Below are 18,886 nucleotides of genomic sequence, written 5' to 3'. Positions count from 1 at the left end.
ACTTTGCTTTGGTTGTTTGTTTGTTTTTTTTCAGATAAAATAACCAGATGGTAGTCTGGGTCAGTAAGGACTGAAGCTACGTTTTAGATGAGTTATGTTTACGTTGCACTTTTCTTCCCACATTTGACTAAAGCTGCAGCAGAAAAGGCCAAAAGACCTGGAAAACAGAGCCGGCCAGCGTCAGCACACAAGTCCGTCAGACGCACCGCTCCATCGTCGACGGCAAGATCTTAGTCTGAACCACACGAGGTGGTTCGAGGTGAGTCTTTGCTCCATATCCTGGGGACGCCACATTAAATTGTGCCAATACGAAAGCTTACACTAAAACTCTGGTTATATTCAAGGTTCCGGTGGCGGCTCCCGAGAGGACAACCTCCGTGATGGATGCAGCGCCTCAGCCATGTCGGCCCACTGCAACATCAGCAACGCGACTGCAGGTAATCCATTAAAAACAAGCTCAAGTTTGAGTATTCGGTGACCGTCGGATATGATTGTGCGTTTTCTTATTAGGTGACATACGAGGGATGGCACAAAATGTGGGAGTCTGCTCCCAATGGGCTCCCACAGGCTGACGTTGCGTGGCTGAAAGAGGATGAAACCAATGGACTCTTCCAGAGGGCTGCATCCTTTCATGACAAACATGGAAAGATGAAGTGGAGGAAGGTCCTGAAGGATGACAGGATGTGGTTTCATCCCCCCGAAGTGCCCGGACTGGGAGGCAAGACCGTTCCATCGGCCGACTCCTTTTTCCGCAGTCGGGTCTTTTTCTGGAGACCAGTAGGTGTGTGGCGTTGCAGCCTGCGCTGTCCCAGAGCTGCGTGCCCCGCGCGGGAAAACAAGGGCGCTTTTCTGTCCCGCTGCGGCTACTCTCGCACGGTCAGACAGATCTGCCACGCGTCTGGGTGGTACTCCATGCTGACCGAGGTCCTGGCCTGTAACGCATGCAGAAAAGCAGCCAAAGCCTCGGAGGAGCATGCCATTGGCCGCTTCCTGTCATGGGAAGCCTGCATCCTCAACCAGCTCAGCCCAGCGCACCGAGCCATGTTCCCTGCTGTATTGACATTACGGTGAGTCTGCGCGCTTTGCTTCAACATCTTTCAAGTTCTTAGCGAAAGGCCGGCTCACAGAATTTGATCGATTTAATTTCAGGCGGGGAGTGGACAAGCAGGTGGTCCGTCTCTTGAGGGATCGCACCGGGGGCGACACCATGGCCAAGGTGTGGCGCCAGGTCCAGGAAAGCCACTGTGATGAGTACCTGCAGAAAAAGACCTGTACACCACTCTGCTCACACAGCACACGAAACCTGGAAAGACCACAAGTGAGATTTCAGATTTATTTATTTATTTATTTTTTAGTCAAAAATAGTTAAAAAAAAACCCATGCTGATTTTGTGCCCTTCACCGATTTGTCATTTTGGAAATATTACTCCTATTTCAGAGCGTTTCAGCCCAAAGTTTCAATTGCCGCCACCTCAAAGAGAGCTGCCGTCCCCAAAGCTGCTGAGGAAAGCCTTCCTCCTTGCGGAGGCTGAGAACATTGAGGATTACCGGGCGCAGATAATGTCAACGTTTGGGAAAGTGCTCAAATATGACTCCACCAAGAAGGTACATTTGTGTGTCAACGGAATTTTTCTTTGTGTGCATTGCGTCTACGCAGATCAAGAGTTGGCATCAACAAGGTACCAAATACAGGTCTTTGACTGTTTGTATACATTTTCAGATCTGCAAGAAGTTGTCCGGCGACGGAAAAGGCACCGCAGAGTGGTGCACCAACGTCTGCAACGAGCGGGGTCAGATCCTCATGTCCGTACTGACCTGCGATGAGTCTTTGGAGAAGATGCGGCCGATGGCCGAAGGGCTCATGGAGCGCTACCAAAGGGCAGGGGAGGCGGCTCCGGAACTGATGTACGTGGACCGCGGCTGTTGCTGCGCTCTCGGCGTCTCCTCTTTGGAGCAGCTCTTCGACAAGTGGGTCGACAGAGGCATGCTGATCCGTCTGGACATCTTCCACTGGATCCGCAGATTTGACGCGGCCGTTCGGACGGATCACCATTCCAAGCATGCCCTGTTTAAATCCGCTTTATCGGCCGCCGTCTTCTCCTACAACAAGGACGACGTGGCGCTCCTCTTGCAGGCGGTGCGTGCGGGACTCCCGGACATGGCCGATTCCCTTTCAGATAGCGAGCTGATCGAGAGGCATGTCACCAACAGGGACCTGTCCCGTTATGTGAGGAGGATCACAGTTGGGGCCCAGGAAACCTTTGTGCGTGTCCAGAATGTCATCGACACACTGAAAGGACCGGCGGGAATGGACGACAACCAGGTCCATCTGTTCAATGAAGACATCGATCGCATCTGGCAAAATCAACAGAAGCACCTCGAGTGCATCCAGGACCCTCCGGGGCGGAACATGTACACCATAAAAAAACACGTCACCCGCAACGGTGTGAGTCTGCCGCGCTACGCCACAGACAGGGGAAGCAACAGCCTGGAGGGCTTCCACTCCTTCCTGCCCAGCGTGATTCCAGGACCCCACTGTGCAGCCGTCCCATTTCAAGTGTACCTCCTGGCCGGGATTGCACGTTGGAATGCCGACAGGGAGTCTGCCAGTGTCGGAGGACAACAGGGACGACAGCGCCTCGTCTATGTGCATCGTCTCAATGAGAGGTGCCAGCAGCTGTTTGGGGTGGTGGAGGACGCCAACTACAGGGCTCCTGTGCCGCCCGGTGGGGAGCGAATCGGTCTCGAGTACTTGTTTTGCCAATCGACAGACGCCTTCAATGTCCCTGACCATTACGCTCAGACTACGAACACACTGCAAGCTGATGAGGACGAGGGGGACGAGGGGCCAGCGGACGAGGCTTCCCACGACGTCGATGATCCCCCGGACGACGATGCGGGATACATTTCGGAGGCCGTTGGCGATGGCCTGACTCCTCTCCCGAAGAACCTGCACCTCACCGACCTGGCTGTTTCGCCGATGACTTTGACCCCTGCGCAGAGGACGTGTGCGGTCCAAATCATCTCCCGGGGTACGAGCAGGTGGAGGAGCTCAGCAGAGTCCTGGTGGACGTTGCGTTGGAAGAGGGAAAGCTCGCCATCAGCAACTCTACAAGGCGGCGGGTCATCGCTGCATGGAACGGGCTCCATCTCCACGACCGACGCGTTCACCTGTTTGACAGCCTGTACTCTGCACGCTGGGGCAACGCCCTCTTCGGCCGCACCAACGGAGACCCCGCTGAATCGGCTTTGGTGCAAAAGCTGGAGTTCAGCAAACGACATTTGGCTGCCCACCTGCTGGACTCCAGGAAGAACAGGCTGATGTACTGCTTGGTCAAACAGCTGTGGCTGCACCCGCACTGCAGAGTAATGGCTGGCGGGCTGCCGCACAAACATCTCTTGACCAGATTATACCAGCATGTCCAACAGAGAGTCATTGTGGATGATGCCGAGCTCAGCAAGCTGGGGATTCCTCTACTGAAAATAAACAGTAAATCCATTGCGCACTTTATCAGGCGACAGGAGGCCCTGTCGGCCGCCAATGTGACCGACCAAGGCCCATCTGTCCTCCGACGCCATCAGAGCATCGCGCAATGCAGTCAACCCCCGGCGCTGGAGCTATCTCTTGAAAGACTGCACACCAGTCGACCTCAGGTGACCTATGAGGTCACTCCATCTCTGGCGGGGACCAACCTTAAATATGAACACGATTGCACAGATGCGGCCCCTTTTTTACCACCTCCTACTCACATAGTTACATCCCCCTCTCCTCTCCCCCCACAGCCAGAACCACCATCGCTCGCACCATCCCAGACCACACCCCGCAAAGGTACTTTTGTCCCAAAGCCTGTGCCTGTCTGTTCATCCGGTCAAATCCAAGCAACACCTCCAACGGTCCCTCTCGCTGTTCCCAAACACGAGCCGTCCCAACCTCCCCGGCATCAATGGTCGCCAGCTCGATCCACTTTTTACAAGAGGAGATGGTTGGAGCACAGTGGCGCCGAGCCTACCGCTTTCAAAGTGCACATCTGTGCGCTGTGTGGTCAACCCACTAAAGGCCACAACAAATACAGGAAAAAGACCTACTGTCCAAACAGCAGAAAGTCATCGTCTCCAGGACTTGAAGGCCAGACTTTTGACACTTTTGCAGACTTTCAAAGTGCTGTGGACATTCTTTTGGGACCTCATTTCCAGGTGTAAGCAAAGAAAATTGGACTGAGTGTTTTATTGACTGCACTTGACAATAAATGCTTCTTTGAATACACACGCACGTCTCGTTTGTATTCTTTCACGCACGGGGACGACTTTCCAGTCCACACCCAAGACATGCATACTGCAGAAACACACCACCACCATATGATGCAGGACCTTGAGGCTGTTAAAAAAATCAAATAAGGCTGTCAACAGGTCATGGCCACAGCTTTTTCATTTATATTTTGTAGCACTCATTGGGGAAAATAATTGTTCTTGCTCTTCAGTGTCACCTGGGTGGGGCCACCTCTCTTTAATCAGTCAGTGCTTTATTCATTTCCAAAACCTACCTCTTTGAAAAAGCTTATTGTTACTAATTCTGTAGTTCCAGTTATTATCATAGACAGACAAATTATCATACTTAGGGGTTGTCTAATCGTTAGGTCACAGCTATGCTGTTATAGGCCAAGGCTGCTGGGGTCCAGAAACATGATCACCTGACAGGCCTCTGTCACCCCACTGGGTCATGGTTTCGTTTCCTCTCCTCTCTTCTCCTCTCCTCAAGTAGACTAGTTATGCTGATTCTTGTGTTTTTCTGCTTTCTTATTCTTGTTTTTCTGCCCCCCCCCGCCCCCATTTTCATTTACAGGTATCGCCGCCTTCGGATCTGCATGATGACCTTCGGCCCCGGTGACCTTCGGCCCCGCTGACCCACTCGGCCGGCGGCTTGCATAACTAGTGTATGTTTGTATGTGTTTCTGTGCTATGTGCCCGTGCCCGTATTAAAGACCAGCCCAACAGTGCACAACTGTTTTCACAGTTTGGCTCATTATCTTCAGCATGAAACAGTCTGCAATTTTAATGCACTGGATTGAATATGAGCAGACAATATAGAGCTGCATATGTATTCAGTTTGCTACTTCTGTCACATCATATCAAGAATGATCAGCAGCAGTCTGCTTTACTGGTACTCTCAGACGTCCATCGCAGAAGGGTGTTCACCAGGTACGACTGATATTTAGATTATGGGATGTTCACGTTGTTATCTTCCGTAGTTTACAGGCTGATCTTGATTTCAACAGAACATAGAATTGGATTCCACCATTTGATTCCTCTCATTTATGAGCACCAAATTATAAAGATCCTTCATCATTCAGGCTCTTTGTGGACTAAGAGTGGATAAGGATCTTTTCTTGTGTTAGATCTGTCCAAATAGATCTGGACAAGCAGATACCACAGAAGTAACTGAAGTAGAAGTAACTGCTTAAATATCAACAAAGCCAATGTGAAAGGAGCCCAACATTAAAGCACTCTAAGTCTGGTGTACAAATATGTTATATCCACAAACCAATAAGTTTAATTAGTTACGTTGGTTACTGATGTTATGGAGTTCTTCACAAGAGTATTGAGGTCAGTCACTAGTTTTGTCTCAATTGACTTACCATTGTAAGTCAGAATACAGATCTATTTAATTGTATTCAATTTTTTTTTACTGAAGGTACCAAAGGTTCTGACTATGTTCAGGTGTCCTCCATCACAGGCTGCAAATCTCTCTTCTCTTTCTTCTTTACCACTGTATCATGGGGAGGTTGCTGGAGTCTGTCCCAGCAGCACATGGGTGAAGGCGGGTAACAACCCTGAATGAGTCTCCAGCTCATCCCAGGGCCCCATGTGGGCATTTGGGGGTGTGGTACCCTGCTCAAAGGTACCTCAGCAGTTCTCTGCTATTGTCCTGGCACCTCCCCGTACTACCAGAACCCCTCCCAACCTTTGGCTACAGTGGGGATACAACCAGGAACCCTCTGCTTCTCAGGCCCCAGAGTGAGCTATAATCATTATTATCATTATATAGTATAAACATACGTTATAGCGATAACATCTCAACATAAGGATAGTAAAGGGACAGTTAAATAACAATCAGAAATACCAATCTGGCTGGGCACTTCATAATAAGTTTGGGACAAATCAAATCTTGCTGTGCCGTGTAGGAAGTTAAATCCCTCCCCCACTTTTGGACTTTGTCTTGTGACCGCGCTGCACCTCTCAGACCTTCGGCAGGTCCTGCAGTAAACAGCCCACGCAAATATGAGCAACATTCCCATCCATGTGGAAAACTGGATTAAAGAGAACCAGGATGCCTTCCTTCCACCGGTCTGCAACAAGCTGATGTGAGTTTCCGTTCAGCAACGACCAATAGGAGGGTACGGAGCCTCCGAGCCTGTTTTTACCTCTGCTCCTTCTCTCTCAGGCACTTTTCCCAGTTGAACATCATGTTTGTTGGGGGTCCAAATATCAGGAAGGACTATCACATCGAGGAAGGAGAGGAGGTCAGAGAAACTTCCTTCTGCATCAAATCTTTCTATTGAACTGGACTGTCACTCCTGACAGGGGCAACAGTAAAATCACCTTTGGTCAGTCATCAAGGCAGACAAGTTGCAAGTCAGCTTCGAAGTATAGAATTTTAGTCTTCATTAACGTCAGCAACAGTGTGGAAACTTTGCACTGCCCATTTCACAAATGTGGAACTCATGTGTACACAGCTCCCCTCTTTTAATGGTTATGTTGGTTATGCTTACAAAAAGCCCTTAATTTTTCCATCTATGTATTTCCATCCCAACACCATGTTTACTACAACTTGTATTTTTGTTGACAGAATTCTCAGAGGGAGAGGGGCTCTGTTTAAAATGATTTATTAAATTTAATGAGGCATTAAGAATGTGTATGTATTTAAAATGGCATTAATATGCCCACACAAGCCTGTGAAGAATAGGTCCTATTAATTCCCCTTTTTATAACCCAACAAGGCATGAACACTACTATAAATGCCAAAATAGCCTTTTGGTTGGCTACATAAACCAGTTTTAATATTTTCCCTTGATGGAGTTGACTGGATTAATACTGATGTAAAAAATTCCTGTTGGCAGGAAAGAGATGTGTCATGTGTAAAAATTTCCTTTCTTACCAAGGACCAATGTGCTTCAGTCAAGTATTTTGTTTAACTTATTGGTCGAAGCTAAATCATTTCAAATTTCTACTCACGGAATGTCAACATTGCGTTTGAGACACATCAGCTCCACTCTTAGCCAAGCTAATGGCGGCTATTCAGAGACAAAACACAACAGTCAATGTACTCAGATGATATGCTGCTTTATTCTGCCTCTAAAAGCACAAGAACTTCACCTTCAAATCACAGGCTAATAGTAAACCATGTGCTTTCCCCTGCCCTTCCCTGTCTGCAGTTATTTTACCAGCTTAAGGGGGACATGTGTCTGAAGGTGATTGAAAATGGCAAACACAAAGACGTGCACATCAAGGAGGGAGAGGTGAGCCCTCATTCTTTTTCAGTGGTTCTACTAAGACCAGAGTTTACTTGCCACTTTGTAGTAAGTTGAGAAAGTCTGATAAATTAGGTCATAATAAAATAAATATTGTATGGAAAGTTATGGTTCCGTTATTCTGTGTAGCTCTGCTGCTTCTCGTGTGTTTCAGTGTCCTTAAAGGAGAAAATCAGGGCTTCTTTTATTTAAAATATATTGGTCTCACCTGTATTTTATGTTGCTTTGGTATTGATATATACCGGTATATATATATATATATTTATTTATTTTAATTTTTTTTACAAAATGCACCAGATTATCTATTTTCTCTGTGTAAAAGTGTCAGGCTCAAAAGAAAAAAGACAAAAAAATCATCTAAAAATTTTCAGACAGTCCAAACTGTAATATTCAGTGCTGTCCCTGCATATAATGTCAGCTTTTCCTGATTAAAGAACAAAAGAAGCTTGAGAATTCTTTGGAAACAAAAGCCCTTGGTTCATACTTACTGTAGAACTTTGCAACCTGGACCACAGATGGGTCCAGAGTTTTGAGGTCATCTTATTCAGTAGCAATGGCGTTGGTGTCTTATTCTTACTAAGACACCTTTGAAAACAATAAAATATATTCCAATAAAATAAGAGAAGGATTGTTTTGTTGCCATTTTCAGATGTTCCTGCTTCCAGCTCGGATTCCCCACTCCCCCCAGAGACAGGCCAACAGTGTGGGCCTGGTGGTGGAGAGAAGGAGGCTGCTGACAGAGACCGACTGTCTCAGGTTGTCTTTTTTCTTTGCTGGGATGAGATAACTCTTTCTCCGCAATCAACCATTTCATCAGGTGGATGTCCGGAAAACCGTTTGCGTTTGTTTTTACAATGAAAAACTATCAAAACAAATATATATATTTTAAAAAATCTTTCACTATTATTATGCTATATCTCATACAGTGCATACTTTTTTTAGAATATATTTAGGATATTTAAAAATGGGAAACCGGTCATCATTGTTGATTTCAGGTACTATGTGGACAACAGCACCTCGGTCCTCTTTGAGAGGTGGTTTTACTGCGAGGACCTCGGAACCCAGCTCGTACCGGTCATCAAAGAGTGAGCTGTGGTCCACCAACCCATTTTTAACGTGATATCACGGTTTCAAGTTTCATAGTGTTGATTTATTTTCAGGTTTATGGCATCCAAGCAGTGCAAAACGGGAAGGCCGGATCCAAGTGAGCTTCCTCTTTTATAATTGAGTGTTGAGGAGCAGGTGTCAGAGAATGAAATACGCTGAGAATTGTCACTGAGATTCTCAGGAACCTGCTGCTAAAATGTTCTGCTCTTATAGCATGATGTGGGAAACTGATATTCTCACGAAGAAGCATCTAAATTGAGGAGAAGATTTGAAATCAACAGAAAATCCAGGCCAAAAGTAACCAATCTGTGAATTGACTCCGCCCTTCTGTGTGGAGCAGATGAAGTCTTCCGAGAGCCTCCGTTCCACCTGAGCACCATGAATGTGATGTTGCCCTTCTCCTTCAAAGACTGGCTGGACAGGCAGCGGCCAGCTCTGGCTCAAGGTGGACCCATCAACATGTTTGGAGCTCAGTTTGAGACAGAGGTAGCACAAATCCAGAAATACACCAGATTAATATGCAACCTTTTGAAAAAGACTGCATCCACAAGCGTTTCTGAATCAGAGGCTCAGTCCTGCAGTTGAAAGAATGGCCCCATAAATGTGAAAGTCAGCCTTTTACCTGCAAGAGATCAAGAGTTTACCTACGTCTGCATATTAAGGCAAATTAAAAATCTAAACAGTCTACACAGACAGTCTTGCCTGATGCTCACAGTGGAAGATCTTTTTAAATTCTTGAGAGAATGTTGCCTAATTAAAAGAAAACAATGCTGTTTAAGATCAAATCAAATCACATCACCTTTATTTATATAGCGTCTATTACAATGAAAATTGTCTCTAGGCACTTTAGATGAGATAATTACTTTTGTGTCGTCATTTAAACTTCAAAAACAGTCAGTAGAGACCTGTTATTATGACAGGTCATAGTAATACTAAATACTAAAGTTTGCATTCCAGTTTATCATTCCAGTCCGTTTAGCACAGAGGACACAGATGGACAATCTTAATATTAAAGTTCATCAGGTAATGAGTAGCAAATCAGAGAATTTAGAAAACACTAGACTATTTCGATTTAGACAACAATAACTGGAGAGAAAGCACTGCCAGTCAGACAGGCAGTCAGACAGGCAGACAGACAGACAGGCAGACAGGTAGGCAGACAGGCAGGTAGACAGGCAGGCAGGCAGGCAGACAGGTAGACAGGTAGGCAGGCAGGCAGGCAGGCAGGCAGGCAGGTAGGAAGACAGGTAGACAGGTAGGCAGGCAGGCAGGCAGGCAGGTAGGCAGGTAGGAAGACAAGAAGGCATACAGACAGGAAGGCAGGTAGGCAAACAGGTAGGCAAACAGGTAGGCAAACAGGTAGGCAACAGGTAGGCAAACAGGTAGGCAGGTAGGCAGGCAAACAGGTAGGCAGACAGGTAGGCAGGCAGGTAGGCAGGTAGGCAGGCATACAGACAGACAGACAGGTAGGCAGGTAGGCAGGCAGGTAGGCAGGCAGGTAGGCAGACAGACAGGTAGGCAGGCAGGCAGGCAGGCAGACAGGTAGGCAGGCTCAAAACGGAGACGTGGAGACCTTGACCTCATGAAAGCCTCCTGTGTGACCCTCAGGTGATGGTTTTTGGACCTGGCCAGGCAGAAGCAGCCGTGCAGCAGAGCGACGTGTGGATATGGCAGATGGTTTGTGCGAGACCTTAAGGCTTCCTGGAGGTCCTTGCATCGGAGCATTTCTCTCACAAATGCTGCTGTGTCTCGCTGCTCTCCACAGGAGGGCTCCTCAAAGGTCAACATGAATCAGCAGGAGTTCAGTCTCTCTGCAGGGGACAGCATCCTCGTCCCTGAACAGACCCAGTGAGTCGACTTCATTGTCACATGTTGCTTTGGATGTATTATTGGAGTTTTGAGGGTCTGTTGGGGTCATGGAGGAGGTCATTGGATCCTCTGTTGCTGTTCAGTAGAAGGTGAAAAATGAAATAAGGATATTAAGGAAGTGTCTCCAGATAATGCTTCTATATGTTTTAAATGGAAATAAATCCAAGCTTGTGTGTCCTTCTCCCTGCGCAGCTACCAGTGGCAAAGACACGAGGGGACCGTCGCCTTGTTTGTGGTCCAAAATCCTGAGCGGAAAAGACCCTAAACATGACCAACGTACAAGACCGGCATTCAAAACACAGGACACAAATTAATATAGCAAATAAACAATCCAGCAAAGCAGCTGAAGCTCCCACAACTGCTGTGGAGAAAACGAGGATCTGAAAATCCACGTCTCTAAGTGGAGACAAGCTGAACATAATGTAAAATCATAAAATAATGAGCAAACGTCAAAGGGGCTCAGATCAACGACCCTGTAAGAAGCAAAAATAATCACTCAGAGTGACACTTTTTTATTTTTGCTTCTATGTATCTTTCAAATAAAACACGATGGGGTTAAAGTGTTGACTTTCAGCATTATTTTCATCTTTATTTCAGTTTCCAGCGATTATTCACTGACTTCATGTCAGTCAGAAGCCTTTTGCATGGTTACCCTTATGTATGTAATTGATATTTTGGGATATTTGTTAACTTATTTACAGTATTACTGTGACTGGATACTCCACCATGTCATTATCCTGACTGATGAAACCACAGTTCGAGTCCCGGACAGGACTCCAGGCGTTCCTACAAATGTCCAATCGTCTTTTACTGGATGTCTTCATGCCGAGCAGATGCAGTTATCGGAATGTGAAATTCCACTCAGCTTCTTCGGTGTCTTCAGCGTTGTGATCCAGGCCCAAACTCTGGTGTCTGAGCTGGTCTCCAGTGTTCCTGTCCAGGTCCACCCCTGGAGCTGGTCTCCAGTCTTCCTGTCCAGGTCAACCCCTGGAGCTGGTCTCCAGTCTTCCTGTCCAGGTCCACCCCTGGAGCTGGTCTCCAGTGTTCCTGTCCAGGTCCACCCCTGGAGCTGGTCTCCAGTGTTCCTGTCCAGGTCCACCCCTGGAGCTGGTCTCCAGTCTTCCTGTCCAGGTCCACCCCTGGAGCTGGTCTCCAGTCTTCCTGTCCAGGTCCACCCTCACACAATCCCAGTCAGGGTTGTCCACGAATGAGTTTGATTTCAAGCATCTTTTACACATTTTTACACACTGGTTTTATTGTTAGTTTGAGAAAACAAAAGCCCCAAAATATTTAATAACGAAAACATTTAATCAAGGTTTATATCAAACCTTGAAAAAAAAACCAACCATAAACGTTTTATTCCTGCAACAATTAAGATTTACGTCGACCCCAAAGTGCCAAAAATAATTTAAAAGGGTGGGGGTCGGTCCGACAGTCCGTTTAAGGGAGCAGTCTGATCCTCAGAGTGTTTCGGATTACGTGCTGCTCTACAATAAATGCCCCCACACTCCAGGGCAACAGGTACTCCAGGGTGACCAGTCCACACAAGTTGTACCTAAAACCTGAGTAGTCCCAGGGACAGGCCCCCAGGAACATCAGCCCCAAGCCCCAGAGGAACTCCCACAGGTAGATAAAGAGAGCGTAGGCCATGAGACGGAGCGGCAGGGGCCAGCTGTGGGCCAGGAGCCGGGCCCTCAGGCTCTCCATCACATACATCGCAGTGGCATACATGGGCAGTGCCCACAGGCTGCTGTGACCCGTCAACCTTCTGTCCTGTGTGATGCACCAGTCCCACACCGCGGTGAAGACCACTTCACAGAGGCAGCCATGAAGGGCGTACACATAGAGGCGAAACGGAGCAGGCAGAGGGCGAGAGGAGACATCAGCACACGTCTCTGGAGGAGCTTCGTCTCCAAGACAGGATCCTGCTGAAGAGGAAGCGCGTTAACCAGGCGTGGAGGTGAGAGCGACGACCAACTGAGGACTACGGAGCTGAGCTTTGTCCTGCCTCCACAGAGACCCTGCAGCAAGTGCGTGCTGTAATGTGGATTAACAGACCTAAAGCCCAGCTTAAGAACTTACGGGCTTTGAAATCCACCATTCTACAAGTTGTCAAATAAAACCGTTTATTTATTTCCTCAGTAAAAACTCTGACAGCAGCAACAGTCAGCCCCCCCCCCCCCATCACTTCAGCTCTATGCAAAGTCAGAAGCTGTGACATTAGGTGTCATATTTTATAACACACTCCCTGCAGTTAGTCCACATGAAATCTATTCATATACAGGTACGTATACACCTATATATGTATACATGTATTAACAAACACTTGTCATTACCTTGAATCCTCCTCGCCTTTAGTTTTCCCGTCTCCATCCCTAAGCCGCACATGGATCACTACCTTTGTAATCCCTCTGCCAACCTTTGTGTGTGTGTGTGCGCGCGCATGTGTGTGTGTGTGTCAGGCTAAACATTAAGCAGCTCTATGTTAGTGTATCAGTGATGCCTCTGTCAAAGGCAGAAGTCGTGAACCCGAGGACAAACCCAGGGAGTAGCCGTGGTCCATCCCAGGAAAAATGTGTGATCAATAAAACTACGGTTTTCACCCGGGGAGACCAGAGTGCACAAATTGATTTTTTAAAGGCAGACAGTGTCAGGTAAAGTGCTGGAACAGTGTAGCCGATGGACAAACTGGTATCTATGCTGCTTACAGCAGTCCGACCCACTGCTTTCATATTTTATATTCACTCTGTTTCATATTCGCTGTACTTTATGACACTTTTAATGATAACATTACATCAAAACCAGTCAAAAAATAAATAAATCTTTGAGTCTCAACATTGATAACGGTGAATTTGTTTGCATTGACCTAAAAATGCATATAAAGAATGATAATGTAATTCTAAACATACAACTTTAACAATGAGAATGATCATTATTATTACCGTAATTGTTTATGTGATTTAAGGGAATTCAGAAAACACTGACGATGACTGTTGTCAATAAATCCTTGAAACTACTGTCAGAGTTCTACATGAATGTGTTTTTATAAGGTTGTTCAACATGAAATGGACCTATAAAAGCATCTGAAAGAGCAGATGTCAGTCTTGACTCTGTGCTGCGTGTGTGTTTGTTTAGCGCACACTCTAATAAAACAGTAAGATGGACATCTCGTTCAGAGTCCAACGGTACTGGCAAACACAACCTCACCGACGGTGACTGAACCTCTGGGAGTCAGCGGCCATAAATCCATTCTGATAACAGAGTTGACACAATGTTAAACTGTGACGTTTTCTTGTCTGGTTTTCATCACAGTTTAATGGTTAAAATCAATGGTGCTGTTATGGGTTGTGGTTCTGCCACAGAAAACACAAAAAGACTGGAACCAGCTGTGGAGTCAGGTAGACCGAATTAAACAGGCACAAAATATAATCTGAAATGATAATGAGGCCGCCTGTGATAAAACGAACTGAGCTAGGAAGCAAGATAGAGATGAGTGTCAAATCCAGGACCTGGACAATGGGAAGTTTTTTTTCCCCCATCCTCATCTAAATAGTAGTTACAACACTTTGCAAAATAGAAATAGGGCAAATAACTTCATTTACATCCACCAAGGAGGATATGTGATAGCTGGAGTTTGTTTGTCTGCCTGTTCAGCAAAATAACTGAAATTATTTTAGTGACATTTTGAGGAAATGTTGACAATAGGTCAAGAAACAGCTGAGTGTAAATCTATTGTAAATATGATATAAACATATATAAATAGTAATATAGATTGTATCTACATTACTATTTGCATTTTTCCTAATAACTTAAAACAACCAGTAATCGAACAGGTCTGAAATGAACTTGAGGACAAAGTCATCAGCTCATTCTCATGCATCTTGCGCCGACAACGTCACACTTCTCTAAACCTCCGTTAGAGGTCGCTGTTGCCCATCTGTTGGACGCGCGTGCTTCTTTTTTCCCTGCAGCTGCTTGGACAGATGTGACTGCGTGGATGTGATTGGCTGTGCGTGTTGTTTGAATGGAAACAGTTGGCTCATCCCAATTACTGCTGTGTGTTCTTTGTACATTCCCACATTTTTCAGAGACTTCAATGCTAATGTCAAAAGATTTAACAACATACTTGCTCCCCTCTGAATCCAGTCAGCCGTCTCCTGTCCCTGCAGATGTTTCGTTACTGTGCAACAGCCCGACAGCCCCCAGGCCCAGGTCTCATGCGTTGCGGTGTGAAGGCTCATGTCATTAACTTTAAAAGCTGTAATTATTGTCATTGCTGCTGCCAAACCGATGAAATACCTGTCAGGTTAGGAGGATGTGATGTCATCGATCAGGCAAACTGTCACGTCAAAGGTGTGTCAGGAGGGCAGACGTGAGCGTGTGGTATGAGTCAATGGCTGTATGAGGTTTTCACTTTTAGATACATGTGATGAACGATGGCTGGAGTTTCAGCACCACGCAGAACCTTCTGGAGCAGTGTGTGACTTGATGGAGGGCCAGGATCCTGAAACGAGCATTTCCTGCTGCCCCGAGCCAAGCGGAGCAGGAGGAGACACGAGAGGTTCTGAAATGTTAACAGATTACTTCTAATCCCTGTGATTTTTCTCGTTGTTTGCTGCCAACATTTACAGGCACGTACAAACAGACAAATAAGTTCAGCGTTTCTGAATGCGAAAGTTCTCCGAAACATCTGGTTCTGCCACAACAGATATGAACACACTCGCATATTTGTCAGGTCACCAGAACTTGTTTATTTGATCGTTTGTTGCTAAAACACTATAATTTTAATTTCTGGCACAGAGCGGGGGTCTGTTTCATAAGCAGAGGTGGAAACTGGCTTCACAGCTGCATGTCCAGAGCAGCAGCAGCTGCTGCCAGATGTTGCAATGCAGAATAAGGGTATGGTAAAAGAAATACAACAAATCTCATGTTGCATTTGAAACTATAGAGCTAAAATATCATTTCCTTCATAAAATGTAGTTGCTATATGATCGATCGAGCGACTCAGCAAAAAAGAAGCTAGTGGCTGGTGTTGAGTAAATGACTCCTGTCCAGGGTTGTTATAGATCCAGGCTCCGTTAGTGGCGCCAGAAAACCATTTCTGTGTCTGTAACATCCTGATAGTCAGAGAAGTGAGTCAAAAAAGCCCGAGATGAACTGAGAGGCCTGTTGTGTCGGCTCATTTAGACGTCATCGTGTGTATAATGTACACCATACCAAGCATTTATGTTTTACATACATGGCTGCAGTTGACAAGCTGGTGTGTGTGTGTACGTGGCTCTGCTCTGGTCCCGTGCCACATGGGTCTGTCAGCACCCAGCCCGTCGCTCGCCACGGACACGAGGTTGCGGGGGGGCTGGGGGCTGCTGACACGGCCGCCCGGTTCAAAGAGATGGAGCGGGAGATGTGGGCCGCGAGCAGAACAGAGCGGCCTTTGTGCTTCCCTCAGCTGAGCCTGGGAAAACTCTGGAGCCTCCCGTCTCTGCCCGCACTTCCAGGCAGGGAGGCAAGTGGACGTACAGGTGCTGCACAGTGCCGCTCAGGCTCTGTCTGTAATGTGTTTGGTGGGAAGGAAGGGGGGGGAGGGGGGAACAATGTGCCATATATCCCAATGACAGCTAAGTGGCGATGGACGGCGGAGGGTAGCGTTGAGAAAATATCACCACCCAGCCTGCAGAGAACGAAACAAACAGGCAAAAAGAGCTGGCACCGACTCCAGCCTGACCTCTGACCTCTGCACATGCTCGTGTTTTTCAGTGCCACTGCTTGAGCGCAGCTAAAGTAGACCTTAATTACTTAGACTGACTCGTAAATGAGGCAACTAACTAAACGGAGGGACACTCCTATGGCTTTGCCAGAGAGGAAAACACCACATTTGTGGATTTCTGTGAGTATATAATTCACCTGTGTGCACGTGAAGAAATATCTGTGGCCGCTCTCTGTCGGCAGGCTAAGCTGGGGATGGGAAAACGAATGCTTTAGACGTGCGCTACCATCAACAGTGGGTCAAAACTAAGGCTGGTTGTGGATGGTCCAGTTCAGAACCACGTCCTCTCCCGCTGCCTCGCCGTGTATTTACTGCTCATGCGCTTCGTTATGACGCTGTCCTCGTGGCTGACTATGATAACATTCGCCGGAGCAGGGTTGTGTGTGTTGGCAGGGCAGGGCAGGTATCACTCAGCGCACTCTTGTTCTTTTATTAATACAGTTTTATGTTTCCCTGCAAACAGACATGAATGTGGCCATTCAGCAGAGGATCCGCTCAGAGGCAAAGCAGAGGAAGTTGAAGAGTGTGTGTGTGTTTTGACAGGTTAACATAGGGCACTGTACTTTGCCAGTGTCTGGTCAGGTGTGTGTGTGTGTTTCCGTGTGTGTGTGTTTAAATGGAGACGCTGATTCAATTCTTCTAGTGCTGAGGAGGCTTCTTGTTGTGAACATTTATTGTGGTACTTTGTTACTTTTCCAACAGTCTTACATGCACACACACACGCACACGCACACACACACACACACACACTCAGGTTTACCTTATTAAGATGAACAGATTTAAAGCTCATTTTAAGCTATAACTTTCTGTGTGTGTGTGTGTGTGGTGTGTGTGTGTGTGTGTGTGTGTGTGTGTGTCTGGGTAGAGCACAAGTAGGCGCTTGCTGGTACATGTTGCCCAGGATCAGGGCTTAAACGCTTCACATTGCATGCAAAGAACATGCTTTCAGGGGAAAGCCTGATAGCACAGTGTGTGCTTTCTCCGAATGGAGTTTATTTTAGCAGCTGCACTCAAACGTGCACTGAAAATTGACTTTGACAAACAGACAATGGTAAATAAGCAAAGTCTTTGAAGGCTGAGCTAAACTGCGACCCTGCGTAACCTGAGCGTGGGTCAGCTGACGTGGTCAGTGGGGCTGCAGCCCAGGTTCAGGGACGTTGCACCTTGTACTGGGACCTTTCTCCCAGTGCAAAGCTGGTGACACGGGCAGCGCTTCTGCCTTACACCTGCAGCGACGCCAGCTGAGATGAAGCAGGTGAGAAGCAAAACAGAAGTGAGCGCAGAATGAATGTGGCATTGTGCACAACGGACGAGGAAATTCAGTCAATTTGTTCTTTACAGCAACCAGACTGATTTAAGAGGAAGCAACAGTCAGTCTGCCAGCAGCTAAAAATGTAAATGTCATGGGTAAAAACTGGGTTTGCACATTTGTCAAAGCAGACAAGGGCTTGAGCGAGTGTTAATGTGTAAAACAATAGAACAGTTGGGCATTTTTACCAGTGTACACCCCTTATATCTTCACCCCTTTCGGATTTATTTTTACCCTTGTTTCAAGTTTCAAGGCTGTAAAGTAATCAGAGCAGATTTCAATATTTATAAGGCATCGAGCACAGCATCAAATTAATGGAAATTAATGGTTTTAACAATAGAACAATAAAAAACATTTCACTTTTATCTTCTGTGTTCATACCCCCCCCCCCCCCCCCCCGAATAAGTGGGTGTTGGTCTTATCAGATATGGAGAAAATATTTCCTCTTCCTTTCCATTTCAGCTTTAAATGATAACATGGGCCTCAAGCCCTTGTCTCTTACTGTGCATGTGTGTGCGTGCATGTGTGTTTGTGCATGTGCGTGTGTGTGAGTGTGTGTACTCAGTACCAAGGGTGGAGATTAGGTCTGTTATTAATTGGCTGTCCTTTCACATTCCACAGTCCCAAACATAAACTCACCCTCACATTGACAGCCTTGTGTAACCCCTCCACACACCACACACACACACACACACACACACGCACACACACACACACCACACACACACACACACACAACACACACACACACACACACACAGAGGCAGGTCTTTCTATCAGGCATGCAGACCTGTTAAACAAGCAGGCAGACGGGTCTATTGTCCCACAGCTTGATCTGGAGCGTGTCTGTTGATTTGGCCCAGGCACTGGGTTAGGATAACTCTTTGACTGCATTTGATCTCTCCTGATCCCCAAAAAGCAGAAGTAAATCCAAGTCCCAGACCTCCGGCACTTTCAGCTTCACCTGCATGCAGTTTTGTGAACGTCCCATTCACTTGTACCATCCCAGGAGACAGATTAGGAGTTGTCCCGTATGGCCCTGAACTGGACTGGACTGGTGCTTCTGTGTCTCCTGGACTCAAATCTATAAAATGGAGCTAAAGCTAAAGTGGAATCCATCTTCCTATGCTGGATCAGTTGCTCTTTGTCCACTCAGCCATGTTGAATTTGAGTTTGCACGACTTTATAGGCCGACGTCTGTAGTTTTAATGGAGAATTCAAAATGTTTGCAGCCTTTGTGAGTCAATATAGCTGCACGTGCACGAGCACATGGCTCTATGGTCTGCACAGATGCAAAACACAATAAAAC

General features: G+C 46.7%; 3 protein-coding genes across 4 annotated transcripts; 2 read left to right on the top strand and 1 right to left on the bottom strand.

Annotated features, from left to right (window-relative positions):
- The first annotated feature begins 136 nt into the window (after positions 1-136).
- On the top strand, positions 137-4,263 carry LOC130534251 (uncharacterized). The gene is made up of 6 exons (XM_057048276.1): positions 137-259; positions 345-437; positions 511-1,067; positions 1,150-1,318; positions 1,438-1,604; positions 1,720-4,263. The coding sequence occupies exons 5-6, from the start codon at positions 1,560-1,562 to the stop codon at positions 3,319-3,321; spliced, it is 1,647 nt and encodes a 548-aa protein (XP_056904256.1). The 5' UTR covers positions 137-259; positions 345-437; positions 511-1,067; positions 1,150-1,318; positions 1,438-1,559; the 3' UTR covers positions 3,322-4,263.
- A 1,943-nt stretch (positions 4,264-6,206) lies between these two features.
- haao (3-hydroxyanthranilate 3,4-dioxygenase) lies at positions 6,207-11,064 on the top strand. Its single transcript, XM_057048239.1, has 10 exons — positions 6,207-6,358; positions 6,439-6,517; positions 7,430-7,513; positions 8,175-8,281; positions 8,521-8,610; positions 8,686-8,729; positions 8,973-9,118; positions 10,241-10,309; positions 10,398-10,480; positions 10,694-11,064. The coding sequence occupies exons 1-10, from the start codon at positions 6,276-6,278 to the stop codon at positions 10,764-10,766; spliced, it is 858 nt and encodes a 285-aa protein (XP_056904219.1). The 5' UTR covers positions 6,207-6,275; the 3' UTR covers positions 10,767-11,064.
- A 15-nt stretch (positions 11,065-11,079) lies between these two features.
- Positions 11,080-12,988, bottom strand: LOC130534222 (transmembrane protein 229B-like). 2 transcript variants are annotated; one of them, XM_057048241.1, is made up of 2 exons: positions 12,838-12,988; positions 11,080-12,429 (listed from the first exon to the last, which is right to left on the bottom strand). In XM_057048241.1, exons 1-2 carry the CDS (start codon positions 12,887-12,889, stop codon positions 11,942-11,944), a joined length of 540 nt encoding a protein of 179 aa, XP_056904221.1. In that variant the 5' UTR covers positions 12,890-12,988; the 3' UTR covers positions 11,080-11,941. The 2 variants fall into 2 exon arrangements, with proteins under 2 accessions (XP_056904221.1, XP_056904222.1); XM_057048242.1 differs by having other exon boundaries at positions 11,080-12,426; positions 12,838-12,980.
- Positions 12,989-18,886: the final 5,898 nt, after the last annotated feature.

The sequence above is a fragment of the Takifugu flavidus genome, chromosome 11 (genome assembly GCF_003711565.1).
Source record: "Takifugu flavidus isolate HTHZ2018 chromosome 11, ASM371156v2, whole genome shotgun sequence".
NCBI classification, from domain to species: Eukaryota; Metazoa; Chordata; class Actinopteri; order Tetraodontiformes; family Tetraodontidae; genus Takifugu; species Takifugu flavidus.
Note: the sequence above shows the minus strand (reverse complement) of the source record. Positions and strands in the feature narration are given on the sequence as shown.